Here is a 17081-nt window from a genome sequence, read left to right on the forward strand (position 1 = left end):
GGTACATATGTGGATATGGTGTGATATATGCAGAATTTTAAAAAATCAATCAGGAAATACCAACATTTATCGGCACAGTTTCATACTGTCTTGGCGCAAAACCCTACACTTTCTTTACGGGTGTGACGGAAATTGTGACGTCATATGCACACGTCATCTCTGCTATTTCGTGGGGCATTCAGTTCACTTCAGGCCGGCTTAGACGTCACAAAGTATCTCTTTACAGGAATTTAAAATCCATGTTATAATTTGCTACAAATGAACTTGATGGTTCTCAGGTAATACTGGTTTTGAGTATAAATATATATATGGACATTTAGTGGTACGTAATATCTGATATGATTCAAAATTAGATACTTGAGTGAGTGAGGCCAAATAAAAAGAATGTTGTGGTTACACCTCTTTAGAACTTAGGGTAGGTAGGTAGGAATTCTTTTTATTTTACATTTTTTTAAAAGTAAAGTATGAACTAATAACACATTTATCAATGTTTAATTATTTATTCAAACAAGCTTGCAGCCATCTTGTCAACATTCTCTATCAGATTGACCGATGTCCATTGGTGCCGGACAAAAACCAATGGTATCTGAAAGCTTATTTTATTCATACCTCTTAAGTCGGCACCAGACTTCAAGGGTCTGTTGGGTAATCGGAACCACAACATTTTGGTTTTTCAGGCCTGAGTGTTTGAGTAGGGTTTCATGATACTAATAACCATGTTCCACAAGAGAAAAGCAGAATAGACTTAAAACATTGTGCCTATGTAAGGAATTGAACTGGGCCCTTGGCGTGACACTGTTTTAGCAAATGCTTTAACCACTAGGCTACCCCACCAGCATGACTGATATAAATCATATTTGGATAGTAAATGTTTGGTGCATGTTTATGGCAGATAAATACTTCTTGATGTCATTTTTGTACATGAATACTAGGTCCTTTTACAAAGTTCACAATACAGGACAATTAACCTGTATTCTAGACCATATAGGGTTAACAGCTTCCGTATCTGTTGACCTGAGACCTCGTGTGGTCAGCCCATTCATCTGGACTTTGCCATATGTTTATTACTTTAAAAATTGTCTTCTTAAAACTTCTTATCTTGTTGATTAAGGGTTCTTCGGTTCATACTGCATGACTAAGATGTAGAGTCTGGATACACCAGGATATCCAAGCCTGGAGAGTGTAATAACACATTGATGGTAGGAGAAGGGAAGTTCAGATGGTAATAGACTCTTGAAATGAGATGTTCTTGACAGTCCCTGAGATCATTTTACAAACTGCAGTTCTGTCCTTAATGGCAGAGATATGATCTCAAATTTATGCAATTTGAATTCGTTTACATATTTCTTATATTGTCTTCTCAGCATAATGGGTCCATTCTGTAGATTTTGAATTAAGGTGTTTTCAAATTGATGCCAGATATCATCTAGTTCCTGTCTTCAGACAGTTGCAGCTTGTCATTCGATAGCGTTTCTTCTGAGATGTAATCCATCAGATATCTATTTCCTGTTAAGCAGAAGGAAATAAGATGACCAGTAGATTATGCAGGAAGACCTAATTACATATAATACAACTTGTACTGATACAACTTCCTGATGTATGGAGTTATACCATCATCAGTCTCAACAGAAGCTCAGTTATGTATGTATACACTTGATAGATCTGTCTGGCTCTGTATGAAGGTGCCACTTAACTTGGCAATATGGTCATGGCATTGGTTTTATAATTACAACACACTGCCCAACAGGATACCTTTGAAACTGTGGTCATAAAGTGAAATGGGATACGGTAGATATAGCATAGCCACATCAGCAAGTGGCATCTGCCAACCATTCGGAATTATGTAACCCCTGTTATCACCCAATGGCACATGATGGCCGCTTAGCCAATGGTAATGAAACATAAATGGTTAAAACTCTAGTCCAGCAGGTGATTCTATGCCAGACCTGTTGAGAGAGTTGTTCCAACGTTTCCGTTCGGGTTCACAGACCAGCATCAACCATGTTTGAAAAGGCTGACATATGGTTTTCTTCTTGAGAGTATTCCAGATACTGCATGGTGTCAATATTATTATATATGTCAGTTAATCAATCGCCAGTACTATCAAAGATTTAGACCATATTCGCCATCAAGTTTGGAATATATTCCAGAGTTTAGCGCCAAGAGAACCATTATTAGTGCCACGGGATTTCTGGTATTCTGGATTGGCAGTGTATTATAAATTCCATCATTAACAGCTTTGGAGCTTGTTCTGTACTGCCGGATGTTGTGAGTTGTGGACGAGGAAGTGTTTCGTTGTGCTTCTTGTGTTTGGATGTTACAAGGAATTAAAGAAAAGGTTAATTCAACTCGTTGGAGTGGCTTTCAGTGAGATAATGGAGTTTTACTGTGAGGAGGATGGCGGTGGAGTGCCTAAATACTTTAGAACGGTAAGTAATATTGTTACCTGGTAATTGGATCTTGTGCCTATATATGAGACATGTTTTGGAGCAGTGCTAGTTGAAAACAAATTACAGATTGATCAAAATCTGATCAAATCAATGTAGTATGAATTTGTTCTTCGTATTTCAAATTGGCTTTATTTGGAGGTTGGCTTAGTGGGTGTAATTTGTATAAATGAGTGTATATACTAAGTGTAACTGTATGAAACACTGTCCCTGTTTTGATGATATACTGACTGACTGCCAGGCACTTATAAACTCTTCTATGACTTGTAGGGTAATATTACTGTCCGTTGATGAAAGGTTTTTATGCTCTAAATTTATTGATTTTGATATTAATATATAAATTGTTCTCGTCATGATGTGGCTTAAATATTGCTGATGTGATGCTAAATATTATCTCACTCGCTCACTGTAGGGTAATATAGCTGTACCAGCACATGTTCAGTGCAGGTTAGATTAAGATGAGCTTGAAATTGTTGAGCAAGTCATTAGATACTCACTCAGACTTTGTTCATTATTAGTTATTTAATGGTGAATTATGTTCTGTTTACTTTTTCAACCTCTTGATACAACCTGTGAATAAAATACTGACTATACTAATGCTATACCATGGTTATTAAGCTGTCTCCCATTTTAGGATGAACATTAAGACCAGTGCACATGAAGGTCACAAAGACAGACAATATCAGTGACAAGGCTTGGCATTTCATTGCAAACAAATTGTAGAATATACACAAGAAATACAGTTTTCACTTTGCTGACCACTAACATGACATGGAATGGGATATAATGTAGGGTTGGGTATCGTCAAAATGTTCGTATTGCGATATATTGTGATATGTGTTGGCGTATTGCAATATGCATTGCAATATATTGTGAAAGTGTAACACATGGGTTAAGGTAATGAGATTACTGTTTCCTTTCTTTGGGAAACAATGCCAGTGGCCACTGTCAGGACTCAGATGTGATCGTATAAGAGATCAGTTGAAAATATTTCCAAATTACAAACTTCGCTCTGAAGTTTGGAACTCGAGAAAAAGCGTCTGCCATTTTGATTTGTTTATCCTTACAATGAGTGCCGGTACCAATCTAGTTTCTTATTTACATGGTTTAAAAGTCACGCGGATGCAATTATATGACCATTTAACATTCTCAAAACTATTAATGTATAATAATATCAAGGAAATACAAATGGTATTAGTAATTTTCACTACATGACGAAACTACCGATCGTATCGGGAGAACCAGTTCGCGAAAAGTGTACCGCAATATATTGTATTGTGATGTTCGAATTGCAATATACCGGTTAACCGGTATTATTGCCCACCCCTAGTACAATGAGTATTATTTACTTGTGTTTCTCAAATGGATAAATCTGTCAACAAGGGTATTTATAAACTAACCATGAGATCAATTTGTCCGTGATGCCACGTCTTCCTGATATTGAAAGTTCTTGAGTATTGATCCAGAGCTTGTCTGTGGAGCAGTCATTGCCCATTAATTCTTTAATGATTTTTTTGTAAAGAGTGACATGATGAAATGGCCTCCCAGACAAGTGCCTTGAGGTTTAGATAGAAACTGCTCAGTATGAAAAAGTCATTGGCGACTCCATTTGGAAGGCACTCATCCATAGTATGGTGCTACACACAAAACCCAGTGTGTTCTAATTGGTGTTAAGAGAGGTATAATGATATTCTAAGGAGAATGAGCTACTAGACTAGTACACTTTCAATTGAAAGACTATTGCAGTATTTACCTTCAGGAAAGATATGTTTTGAACAGCAGTTTGTGTATAGTAGATGGAACCCATCTATAGAAATGCATACATCATTGTATGCTGTATATATTAGTTAGCTTAGTATAATGCACTTATCCATCAGTGTATAATGCATTTATCTTCTGTAGCATAAAACACCTATCCATCAGTGTGTAATGCATTTATCCACTATAGCATAATGCACTTATCCATCAGTGTATAATGCATTTATCCTCCATGGCATAACGCACTTATCAATATGTGTATAAGGCATTTATCCTTCTATCCATCAGTGTATAATGCATTTATCCTCCTTGGCATAATGCATTTATCCACCATAGCATAATGCACCTATCCATGAGTGTATAATGCATATATCCATCAGTGTATCATTCACTTATCCATCCAGCAGCGTAAACTGAATCTATCTGCCTATCATTGTATAATGCATCTTTCCATCCATCAGTGTATGATGTGTTTTGCCATCCATAATTTTATAATGCATCTATCCATCTGTTTATAATGCATGTATCCATCCATCATTGTATAATGCATCTATCCATCCATCATTGTATAATGTATCTATCCATCAATCAGTGTATAATGTGTTTCACCATCCATCATTGTATGATGTATCTATCCATCAATCCGTGTATAATGTGTTTCACCATCCATCAGTGTATAATGTATCTATCCATCCATCACTGTATAGTGTATCTATCCATCCATCACTGTATAGTGTATCTATCCATCCATCAGTGTAGTTCATCTGAATATTATACATCTATCCATCAGTGTATAAACTGCATTTATCCATCAATCATTGTATAATATGTCTATCCATCCATTAGTGTATAATGCATGTATCCATCGATTACTGTGTAATATTTCTATCAGGCCATCATTGTATAAGGAGTCTATTGATCCACCGCAATACTTTATTGTTTTTAGATAGATATATTTTTATATATGTTTGTCAGTCTGTGCTAGAGTATGTGTTAGCTTTCACCTGTAGTGGTGGTAGGTGCAGTTGACTGTTGTCAACAACAAAAGGCTGCAACATATGATTAAGTAATTGACTAACAGCTGTCTTTAAAGACCAGTTAATATCAATATTTATCGTCAGGTTGAGATGACTTTGTACTTGATGTAATGGAGGTTACGCTTGTGTTAGTATTGTGTATCGAGCCATGCAGCTTGGTTTGACAGTCTGTGGTACTGTTTATAGACTGGATTAATTGAAATTATTGGTTCCAGTGATAAAAGGTTTTAGCTCCATGGTTCATAACATTTGATTATCTCAATATTTATCATAAACTGGTTGAGAGCAGTGATATTCATGGATTAGTAAATATTTTATGTTGTATAGTCAGCAGTATTGTAAACCGCCAGACAAACTAGTGGTTGATAGATTTAGAAAAGATCAATGATGACGATTAATACTTCATGTTTGTGTGTGGGCAAGTTCAACATGTAAAGTAAACGTTTCAGAGTCTTTTTAGTGTCTCAAAATGTAAGGAATTGTTTTGTTTTATCCTGCATTGAACTTTTGAATTGTTTTGTTGTTTATCAGGCTAGTCGGTCTCACTCCTGGAACGTTAATATTTTCCTTCTGCCCAGGCCCTCTGTGATGCTGTAGCCCAACATGAAGTTTCGATTCTCCACGGGGCGGTGGGGTAGCCTAATGGTTAAAGCGTTCGCTCGTCACGCCGAGGATCCGGGTTCGATTCCCCACATGGGCACAAAATGTGAAGCTCATTTCTGGTGTCCCCCGCCGTGATATTGCTGGAATATTGCTAAAAGCGGCGTAAATCCATACTCACTCACTCACACTAACTCGATTCTCTACAGGTTATGACTCTCCCCTCTCACTGGGGCTCCTTGCCTTGTATCTATTTGAATTACATGTTTTCAAAGGCAAGGTTAGTTGTATATCAGGCATCCAGTACAAGTTTATCTCTTCTTTCCCAGCATGAGCCTATGTTCAAAGGAAATATTGTCATTACAATTATAGGATTTTCTGGAAAGTTGCTGGATTAACAATATTGCCCAGTTCATACCCGTTCACACCAGTAGATATGCAAGATAATATCTGTGTAGGTCACGGTCATCCTTCACTGGACTCATCAAATCTCTTAGTGAGAAGTTTATGAAAGAATAGGCCCCTAGAACCCATGCTGGTCCTTCTGTGGAGTCCCAAGTACCCTATGTTTGTTTCCCTGTGGGCAATCCAGGAAGGAATAGTGGACTCAATCTTGGCTCCCTGTGGTAATTTAAGGGAAGAATTTATCCCAAGGATCCGTGTTTGTGTGTCATCAACCCTGTCAGTGCGGATGGTTGCTCTAGCTGCCAGCCATTGGTTTGTGGCCGGGATTATTACAGGGAAGAAGGGGCCTCCAGTACACTATACTCGGCTCCCTGTTGAGGTTCAAGGAAAGTGAAAAGGGCCTTCAGTACCCTATGCTGGGCTCTATGTGGGGATTCCTGGAAAGCAAACATTTCCAGTACCCCATCCTTGGCTCTCTGCTTGGGTTCCAGGAAAGAAAAAACCCACTAGTACCCATGCTTGTTGGAGTTCAAGAGATGAATTTGTGCCCTATGCCCATGCTTTGATCCATGTGGACATTCCAGGAAAGAAAAATGTCCCAGTGTCCTATTCTTGACTTCCATGACTTCCTTTTTGGAAGAAAAAAACTCACCACTGCTTGTAGTTCCCATGTTTGTTACAAGAGCAAATGAACAGGGATCAGATTATTTGACAGCATGTGACCTGGCTATTTGTGTCACATCATACCCAACAATGTGGATGGTTGATTATGCTTACATCATAGGCCTGAACAAACAATGTGGATGGTTGATTATACTGACAGCAAATTTGTATATCACACTGTACCAGTGTCCAGTTGACTTTCCAATGTTAATTATGTTCTTTATGTAAAAAAATCAACAAGAAAACAGCCGGTATAGTGGAAAAATTATCAGGGCAAGTGATTTTACATGTGCCACTGTACCGAGTACACTAGCAATTTTAAAGTTATTTCCACCCCTGCATACTATGATTGTGTACTATGACTGCCAAATGTCTATGCTGAAGTACAGAAGTTAGGCTGTTATGATCTTCATATTGCCGACATCACTTTGTGTACTAGGACCAGGATTATTTACAGACCACTGAGATATCACTGGAATATTGCTGACTACAGCACAACCCAACAATACCTCATTGTCTCAGTAACCATGAGAGTGTGGAAACCTGTCGTATCTTCCAGGTCTTTAATTATCCTGCCACATGTTCATGATTTCTCTAGGTAATATTGATCAGGACATGTGTATGCTATTCATAGAAAATTCATGCGTATATGTGATAAATAGCCAAATGAGACTAGTATTATGGTGCCCAGAAGGTAGTCATAATAATCAATAAAATATTATCTAATCAGGAAGATGGAGTAGAATTTGCTACAATGCAGACATGCCATACAGCTATTGTTTGGTAATCTGAACGATTGTTCTTTTGAAAGCCTGTCTCAAGCATGGATATTATTAGAAAATTTGGCTTGTTTGGTATAACGAAGCCTTCAGTATAGTCACAGTTCCTGATATTCTCAGTCTATGAGTTCATATGAGAATGAGGATGGTTTAATGACACGTTTATCAATATTCCAGCAATGTCATGGAGGGGAACACCAGAAATGGGCATTGTACCCATGTGGGGAATGGAACCTGGGTCTTGGGCATGACGAGCGAATGCTTTAACCACTAGGCTACCTCATCACCCTGTTACCATGAGAGATTCATGATGTGGTCTTAGTACACTCAGTACAAAGATCTTTAATCACTATCAGATCTCATAACTCAGCTGTTATAAAGTCAGTGGTAAAGTTCGGCAATTACGATCATTAGAGCATTTATAGTTTATGTTTACCTATAGTTTATGTGCATTGTTGCTTAATGAAATACAGCATCTATATGATGACCTGTATCTTATTGAGCCTTGACCAGATACCCAATGGTTGATATTGTGAACGTCGATCCATGTTGCAAACAATATAAGTTCACAGGGCACTTAAAAAAAGGGGCTCAGCCAATCAGATTCCAGCATTCATGTGTAAGGTGCGATAAATGCTGTAATGTTTGTAAAATTCAGCTTCCTAACCATCCATCCCTGACATGTGAAGCTACTGAAATGATGCTCATGGTGAAATGATTCTCTTAAGTATATTTATCTAATATTAACCAATGCAAACAAGAGGTGTCTATAGAGGAATTCATGTCAGGGAAACGGTGGAGTCCGAGACTACAACAGCTCCTTCCCCATGGACGTCAACTGCATTAGCGACTTGCAGCTGGCATCGGCAGAGAATTGTCACACTTTCTGTCTGTCCGCCATTAGCCAGGGAATGATTAGTGGATGTGAGGCTCATCGTTTAATATTGTCACCGGCAGCGGGGAGGGGAGAGAATTGTTTTACACTTCACCAATAGAACTTAATTTGTGGTGAAAGCTGATAATGAGGCTGTAATTTAATCGTGGATCGTGTATTGGGGATGAGCAGATCAGAAAGTGGATGAGGTCTGCACTTTATGATGCTGTGATGTTAGACCGTATTTGATAGCTTGTGTAGACAGTGATATGCGTCACATCTGTTCTGGTTATTGTGGTGCCATTTATGCTTCTGTCAATGAACTGTAGGTGTATTTGGAGAATCGGTTTCAGAGCTAACATCTCTTGTGTTTAGTTACATTGGCATTTGATATGTCTTATGAGAGATTGTGTTTTTTCTTGGTTTATGGATGAATAATGTCGTTAAAAGCAGATAAGCCATAAATATTATTGTAATGTTATCTTAAATGTCAGTTGTAATCGTGACATCTCCAAAAGTCATCATGTCTGATGCCTGTGCGTGTGTATGTCTGTGTCTCTGCTCTGTGTGTGAGAGCGTGTGCATGAGTGAGTGTGTGTGTGTGCACACGTGCACGTGCTGTGCTCTTTGTGTGTGCGTGATCACCTAAGTGCTAAGATTGTTTTATGGATTGGGGCCCAGTATTTTTCTGTGTGTGACCACCTGATCTAGATATGGACCCAGCAACATGGGCAATAATCAACCTATACAGTTGTGTTCGATGTCCTCACGACTGTTTCAATTATGTATGGATGCATAAGTACTGTATTATTGCCTGTAAACTGAACATGTTCAATATGAAATGTGTGTGTCATGAGTGTTATTGCACAGATGATACCAGTGGAGAAGGATGCACTCACCTTTCACAAACTCCAGGTATTGTCACTGTCGAGTAGTGATTGATGAGCATGCACTTATGATATATACTACTCACACTTTGCTAAGGATCACAAAAATTCACAACTTTATTTAAACATAGATTTGTAATTTGAAATTGTATCCATTTCAAACTGGATAGATAATAATATGGTAACCCCTCTTTAGGCAAACAGCAACTTTAATCTAATCTTATGCACTTGATACATGAGTAACCATAAAAATGGTTTTCATGGCACCAATCAACCATTTTGCAAATGATGGAACGAGTCATTGACAAATACACAACACCTGTCAATAGCAGGTATGGGATCCACAAGATGAAAATACAACTGAAACCTAGGATCCATGCTTACAATAAGCTCAGATATTTAGATCCAATTTGACCCCACATCATAGTTTTCTGTTGAATCCATGATGTGATCCTAAGCAAAGTGTGAATAGTATATGAACTGTACTATATACTGGACATTTAAATGATATCTTATAATTATGGAAAGGTGTATTATTTTATTTAGGTCTACACCTGCTCTACACCTGAAGGTCTGCTCTTCAGTGTCATATAACTCATTGAGAGGAACTTAATTTACCCAACATGTAGTACATGGGACCCGTGAAGATCCGGGGTAGAATAGGTCTTCAGCAACCCATGCTTGCCACAAAAGGCGACTATGCTTGTCGTAAAAGGCGACTAACGGGATCGGGTGGTCAGGCTCGCTGACTTGGTTGACACATGTCATCGGTTCCCAATTACGCAGAATCGATGCTCATGCTGTTGATCACTGGATTGTCTGGTCCAGACTCGATTATTTACAGACTGCCGCCATATAGCTGGAATATTGCTGAGTGCGGCGTAAAACTAAACTCACTCACTCACTAGTACATGGGATAGAGGTATACTAATGCTTAGTTTCTGAATATATGTAATTTTGATAGAGACAAACAATTCCTTTTACATTGAAAAAGAGTCCCAGCAAACACTGGAGAATCAGCCTGAAATCTAGACTTGCTTCATTTAGAGCTTAAGCATTGCAGAAAGGGCTTGGCAGTAGGGAAATAATGTGGTTCAGGGACTGTGAGACAGACTAGGGATAGAGGTTGAGGATGATGGCTGGAAGTGGACAGTTTCTCTGAATGGAAAAAAAAATGATGCAAAAACTGTTTTAGTTCAGCATTTTCAGTAAGATCAAATGTTTGTCCATCAGTATTTATAATCATTAATTAATGAAAGCAGTTGTTTGTCCATCAGAATTTATAATCATTAATTAATGAAAGCAGTTGTTTGTCCATCAGTATTTATAATCATTAATTAATGAAAGCAGTTGAACTTGTCTTGGGGAACACTGAAGTTGGGAGAGTACTTGTATTGAAGGTGGCATGTACTTGTATTGTACTTGTCAATACTAAGGAATGTAATCTTATCAGGGATTTACAGAACACGAATTCCTGCGTCCTATACTCATAAAAATTGACAATGGACGCAACAAAATTTATTAGCGCATGCACAGGGTAGCAGAAAAAGTCCAAATACTTTTTTGTAAAAATTCCAATCAAGTAACAATAAGTTATCACTGAGTTTACTACTAGCTGGGTTATGGTATCATTTGCAATTTAGTTACTGTAACAATGCGATGATCATGATACACAATACAATAACAGTATTAATAATAATATTTAAGTGTCTGGGACCCCCATTTTGTTGTCCAGGACCCCTGAAAATTAAGAGTAGGAGTCCCAGGGACCCCAAATACAGGACTCCAGGTAAATTCCTGCTTATATTTCAGTTTTTGTTCAGCTACTTAATTAATCTGTCTGATTACATTTAAAAAAGTTAATATTGAAAAATACATGCCTTCCTGTCACCTATTCAGAAATAGCCAGAAAAAAGGAATGTCACAAGGTGATGTTATAATCTGTCACTTGTTTTCAATGTTGTAAGTTGGGTTGTTCTGAGTGTTATGTATGATTACCCTTACCTGAGGAGATGTTTAAAAGTAAAAGATTAATTTGCATGGCTAGGTATCAGTGTTGATAGATGACGTGATGCTGAACACATTACACCAACTGAATCTCGGCCCTTGGGGGTACAGTTTAGTTCAGCCAGTCTTGATTTCAATGTGCACTGGTGGTTTGGTGCAGTTCATGGCATGGATGAAAAGCTCTGAGAGTAATATGATTAAACTTCAGTTTATGACAGTTGATCCTGATGGCTGCAAGTCTTGATGCACCGAGCCTGATCGTTTTTATGACCATATACAGCAATTTCATTACTGCTGGCAAATGTGGCGCAGGATTTCTATTTGTCCAGTTGCACATAGAACAGATTGGCAGTAATGATGTGATAATTTATATAAGTGCTTTTTCAACTGCTTCAAAATGTTCAGAGTATTATCACCTGTCAAAAACATGTCTACCTGTTTACATGAGCAGAGACCCGTGAAGATTCAGGTTAGAATATTGATCTTCAGTAACCCATGCTTGTCGTAGAGGCTGACTTAACTGGATCGGATGGCCAGGCTCGCTGACTTGGTTGATACATGTCGCCGGTTCCCAATTGGCGCAGATCGATGCTAATGCTGTTGATCACTGGATTGTCTGGTCCAGACTCAATTATTTACAGACCGCTGCCATATAGCTGGAATATTGCTGAGTGTGGCGTGAAACTAAACTCACTCACATAAGCAGAATGTCAATAGTCAAAATTCAACAGGACAGACAGAAGTCCTTGTCATCAACCATTAAAGACTGAGGTGGCCTAAAGATTCAAATTATTCTGCAGAATAGTTCAGGAGATCCCTGGGTCTCTTTTTATATTTCTGAAAATGCTTTGGTTTGTTTGTTTGTTATATGATGGATTTCCTGTGGATTTTAGATTTCATTTTCATTTTGACGCTTTTTAGATCGATGTAAAGCTGCAATCAAAGACCCCCAAGACACCCAAACTAAATTTTCAGTCTTTTTGTGCTTTGCTGTTCTCATGTCTGCGGAGGTCTATAATAATAATCAAGTCTGGACAAGATAATCCAGCAATCAACAGCATGAGCATCGAATCTACACAGTTGGGATATGATGACACTGTAGGCAATGTAGTGGTCATTGTGTAAGTCAGAGCTCCACCGTGATGGGATTTGTCCAGTGATTGATGTCATGAGCATCAATATGTGCAATTGAGATATGGAATTCTTCAACATCGTCAGACCTGTCGACCTGTTGCTGTTACTTGTTTCCACCAACAAACTCAGGGGCGGTGGGGTAGCCTAGTGGTTAAAGCGTTCACTTGTCACGCTGAAGGCCCAGGTTCGATTCCCAACATGGGTACAATATGTGAAGCCCATTCCTGGTGTCCTCAGCCGTGATGTTGCTGGAATATTGCTAAATGCGACGTAAAATCATACTCACTCGCTGACCAACGAACTCAGGTTCCTGTAATCCAGATCTAACCAGTATCTTCACATGGAGATAATAAGGCCATGTGCGCATTTACATTAAGTTTCAGGCACATTTGATGATATTATTGGCATTCATGTTCATCGAAATTGAATGCAATGAAGCAATGTTTAATTGCTTTAATCAAGAACGAGGCATCAATATTGAAAATTGATTTTTCAATCTCTTCAATGGCCTTGGTATTTCAATCTGAAGCCATGCCTCCTCTGATGGTAGAAATAGGGTAATTTCACAAGTCATTCAAATAAATTGATTTCCTATCTTTTTATGTACCACCCTCAAGGGAAAAGTTGAGATATTGCAATTGTGAGGTGATTAAGACGATACATTACTGTGCATTGGACTAATACTAGTCAAATATCTGATCACGTTTTCCATTAGCTTTGCTCTGGAGTAATATAAGTTGTCAAAGTAGTGAAAGGTTATACTTTTAGAATTGGAAAAGGAGTGCTTTCATGACACTGTGATTTTCATTATGTAGTAGGTTGAGAATCTGTTCAAGGGTTACCAAGAAGAAATGTACTGTGGGATCATTAAGGTTGTATCAGGTAAAAATGTTCAGATATCTGAAGCTGAGATCTGATATTGTAACAGGGTTCCTATGGGGAATCTTCTAGGACAAATATATCAATGGAGGGTGAGAAAATCAGGTTTAATTGTTCACATGTATAGACTGATGTTGGAGAGGAGTGGTAGGCTTTGCAAAATATTTTTATACTCATTTCAACGGAAAAAACCCGGTATATTTTAAATGTTGATGTGTCATGGTGATGTTTAATGACTTGATATTCCATGGTGATATTCAATGATTTGAAATGTCATGGTGATGTTTAATGACTTTAAATGTTATAGTGATTTTTGATGACTTGATGTTCCATGGTGATATTTAATGACTTGATGTTCCATGGTGATATTTAATGACTTGATATTCCATGATGTTATTTAATGACTCAGTGTTCTAAGGTGATATTTAATGACTTGATGTTCAATCTTGATATATAATGACTTGATGTTCCATGTTGTTATTCAATGACTCGATGTTCCAAGGTGATATTTAATAGGGGTGGGTATTGCGGAGATTTTTCATATTCCGATATATTGCGATGCGAAAGCATATATTGCGATATGTATTGCAATATATTGCAAGAAGTTGTTTGTAACTAAAAACTAATTATCATTGAGTTAATGCTTGATTTATAAAGCAAAGAGACATCAAAATCACTGTGCTTGATTAAGCTTTAAAAATAAAACCTTTTAATCATGACAAAATACAAATGTAAATAACATTTGGCACAAATGAAACAAGGAAATATCAGAAGATTTCCGAGTGTTACAAAGTTTTCCGAATGCATGTCAAAATACCGGTTTTTGATCAGCGTATCGCAATACGTATCGTTTTCATGTCTGAACCGGTAAATACCGGTAAACCGGTTATATTGCGCAGCCCTAATATTTAATGACTTGATGTTTCATGGTCTACATAAATAACTCTGACAGGAGGTTAAATGACTGGATATACCAGGATATTTTAGGACTTGATGTTCAAGAACTATTTACCATAGAATGATGAACAGGTGTTCAATATCGATTTGAAACTAACAGTAACATGTAGTCAGACATGGAAATGGGGATCTAATGCCACTAGTTATGATCATACATCTGTCTCCCCATTCCAAGGAAGACACTGGCCATCTTGCATATTACAACAAAAGCAATGATAATGATGCTGATGTCTCTGTTTTCCAGGATGACATGGTCTGCCTTAGCTGCATCGCACCCTCCAAGGATAGCAGCTCCACCGACCGTGTCTGTCTGGCTGCTGAGGGATTTGGAAACCGCATGTGCTTTCTCGAGAACATATCAAGCAGAGTAAGTTCTTTAATCATTCTGTTCATGATGTAGCTGTTTCAAAAAATATTGAGCCTAAATAGATTTGAGCCTAAATAGATTTTATGATTAACTTGTGATGACAATGCTGTCTCTTATACAGATACTGAAACTTGTCTTTGGTTTTTATTAGAAAGTCTAGATTTCTTCTGTTTCTAAAAAGTATAAAATTCATTGCCATACTTCCATTGCAGATTAAAAGAAAACAAAAGAAAAAAACAGTTTATGTATACTGTTTCATTTGTGCTAATATTTTTAGTCTCGAGTTAAATTAAGAAGTTATATTGCTTGTGAAATATAATTATGATCAAGGTTATTGTTGGTTGAAGGAAAGAGACAGTAATATTTGACATGAGTAGAATGAAATAAATGTAGAATAGAATTTAATTAGAATCAAGTTAGAATTATGCTGTGAAATAGAAGTATTTGATATTTTGATTGAAAGATGAGCTACAGAACCTTTGGACTGATTATCATGTCAGTTGGCTATTTTCCCAGTCTAAGTGAGGCCCATAAGCTGTGAGATTTAATTTCAGGTTGGCTGTCAGGTAAGAAGGCATCTACCTTCAGCTTGGAAAGGGGCCATGCATTTTCATTACTATTTCATACCATGCTTATTTTGCCAGGGACTCCTTCTTGAAACTTCTATTTGTGCATATATTTTGTATAAACAATATATAATGCAGTGAAACCTTCTTCAGTTCAGGTAACAGATAAGTAAATTTCTGAACAGTTTTTGGGAGGGTGATGTTAGCATAGATTCCACATGGAGCTTCAAAATATGTTGTTTTTGGCGACATATTTTGATATAACACTGTTCTGGGACAGGAAGCAGGGTTGACCTTGACTCACAGACATGGCGATCCTGGATACCCCCAATTATTAGTTTTAAGGGTCTTTGCAAGCAATACAATGGTCCTATGAAGTAACAGTGTAGAGAACTGTACGTTTTGATCATCTCTTTCGAGCCTGGAGTGAACCAATGATCATGTGAACTGATTGGTGAAATGATCCATGTAACTGCTTTGAAAGAAACAACAAGACAATTAGCAAAGTCATAGATTTCATGTGGGTACTATGAATAATATTTTGCATTTCCTGGACGCAGTTCATGTTTTTTCTGCGTCCATTCTCTACATTTGTGCGTTTTGGACACACAGTTACATGTCGCATAAAACCCAGAGGAAGGTTTCATTGTATGATATAATGTGTATACATATCTATATATCTATCTATATATATATATATATGTTTATATCTGGTTCATGCTTTCTGCATATTGCTTTTTCTTATCTGGTATAAGTGCTGGAGTCTTGTGACCATGAAACAGAAATATTTGTTTTGGTTAAAGTATGCAGTAGAAAATGGTTGACTTCAGCATCAGAATCATATTTTGTAAATGATTTATTCTTTTGAACAATGGCAGAATGATGAGGCCATTGAAAGTTGATCAGTTGTTTGTCTCTGCCTTAGTTTAATTTTTTGAGGGTGCTTCAACTGACCACAGCAATATTGAAAGTATTCCTGTAAGAAGGCTCCACATTCTGATATCTGTAATATCTGTTCATGGCCAGTCCCATAATAGTGGGAGAAGATGTAATACATCTGCCACTGTTTTATTTGAATTTTAGAAAGGAAAATTTGAATTTGTGAAAAAGGTAAATTTCGACCAGGTATATATTTCATCTTTATACCTTTTTTGTTTTGTTTTGTTGCAACATCATGAGTAGGTTCATCACATGACCATATTGTTTCCGAAAGGTGCTCACGGATTGTAAAACATGCTTTATCCTCTCAAAATAGGAATGACCAAGCACTAGAGTCTGAATTCACCAGTTCACTTAGTTTCCCACAGAGTTGTCTGCCCTTACCTGGCAATAGAGGGTGGTGTGATGGTTTATCTGCACCAATTTTCAGCAACCACTGTAGCACTTGTTTGAAACAGACTGCAAAGATGAGCTTGTGGCATTCAGCAGATAGAACTAAAAATAGACATTAATGCATTTAGCATTTAGATACGAATGATGTGTTTACATTTAGATTTTGCTTCTGCAGTGCTGCTTGAGACCTACAGCCTAATCCCTATACAGCTTTGTATGTAAACAAGGTGTCTTAACTCTGCTAGTCCAGATGCTCCTGTGTGTAGAACAACCAGATGCTGTGACTGAATCACAGTGCCATACTATCTGTAGACAGCAGTGTATGATCTATGCAGGATTGTACCCTGTGGGGATGGTCTGAGTGTACATCAACCAATGGGCCCCAAGGG

At 37.6% G+C, this 17081-nt stretch overlaps 1 protein-coding gene across 1 annotated transcript in view; it reads left to right on the forward strand.

Moving 5' to 3' along the window:
- Positions 1-17081, forward strand: part of LOC124276127 (ryanodine receptor-like) — a 202291-nt gene that overhangs the window by 51737 nt on the left and 133473 nt on the right. Inside the window, 1 exon segment of the mRNA XM_046711794.1 lies at positions 14672-14794. Within this exon segment, the coding sequence (XP_046567750.1) occupies positions 14672-14794 (123 nt within the window).

This window comes from Haliotis rubra, unplaced genomic scaffold (genome assembly GCF_003918875.1).
Source record: "Haliotis rubra isolate DU_JTF1 unplaced genomic scaffold, ASM391887v1 Scf206, whole genome shotgun sequence".
Classification (NCBI taxonomy): domain Eukaryota; kingdom Metazoa; phylum Mollusca; class Gastropoda; order Lepetellida; family Haliotidae; genus Haliotis; species Haliotis rubra.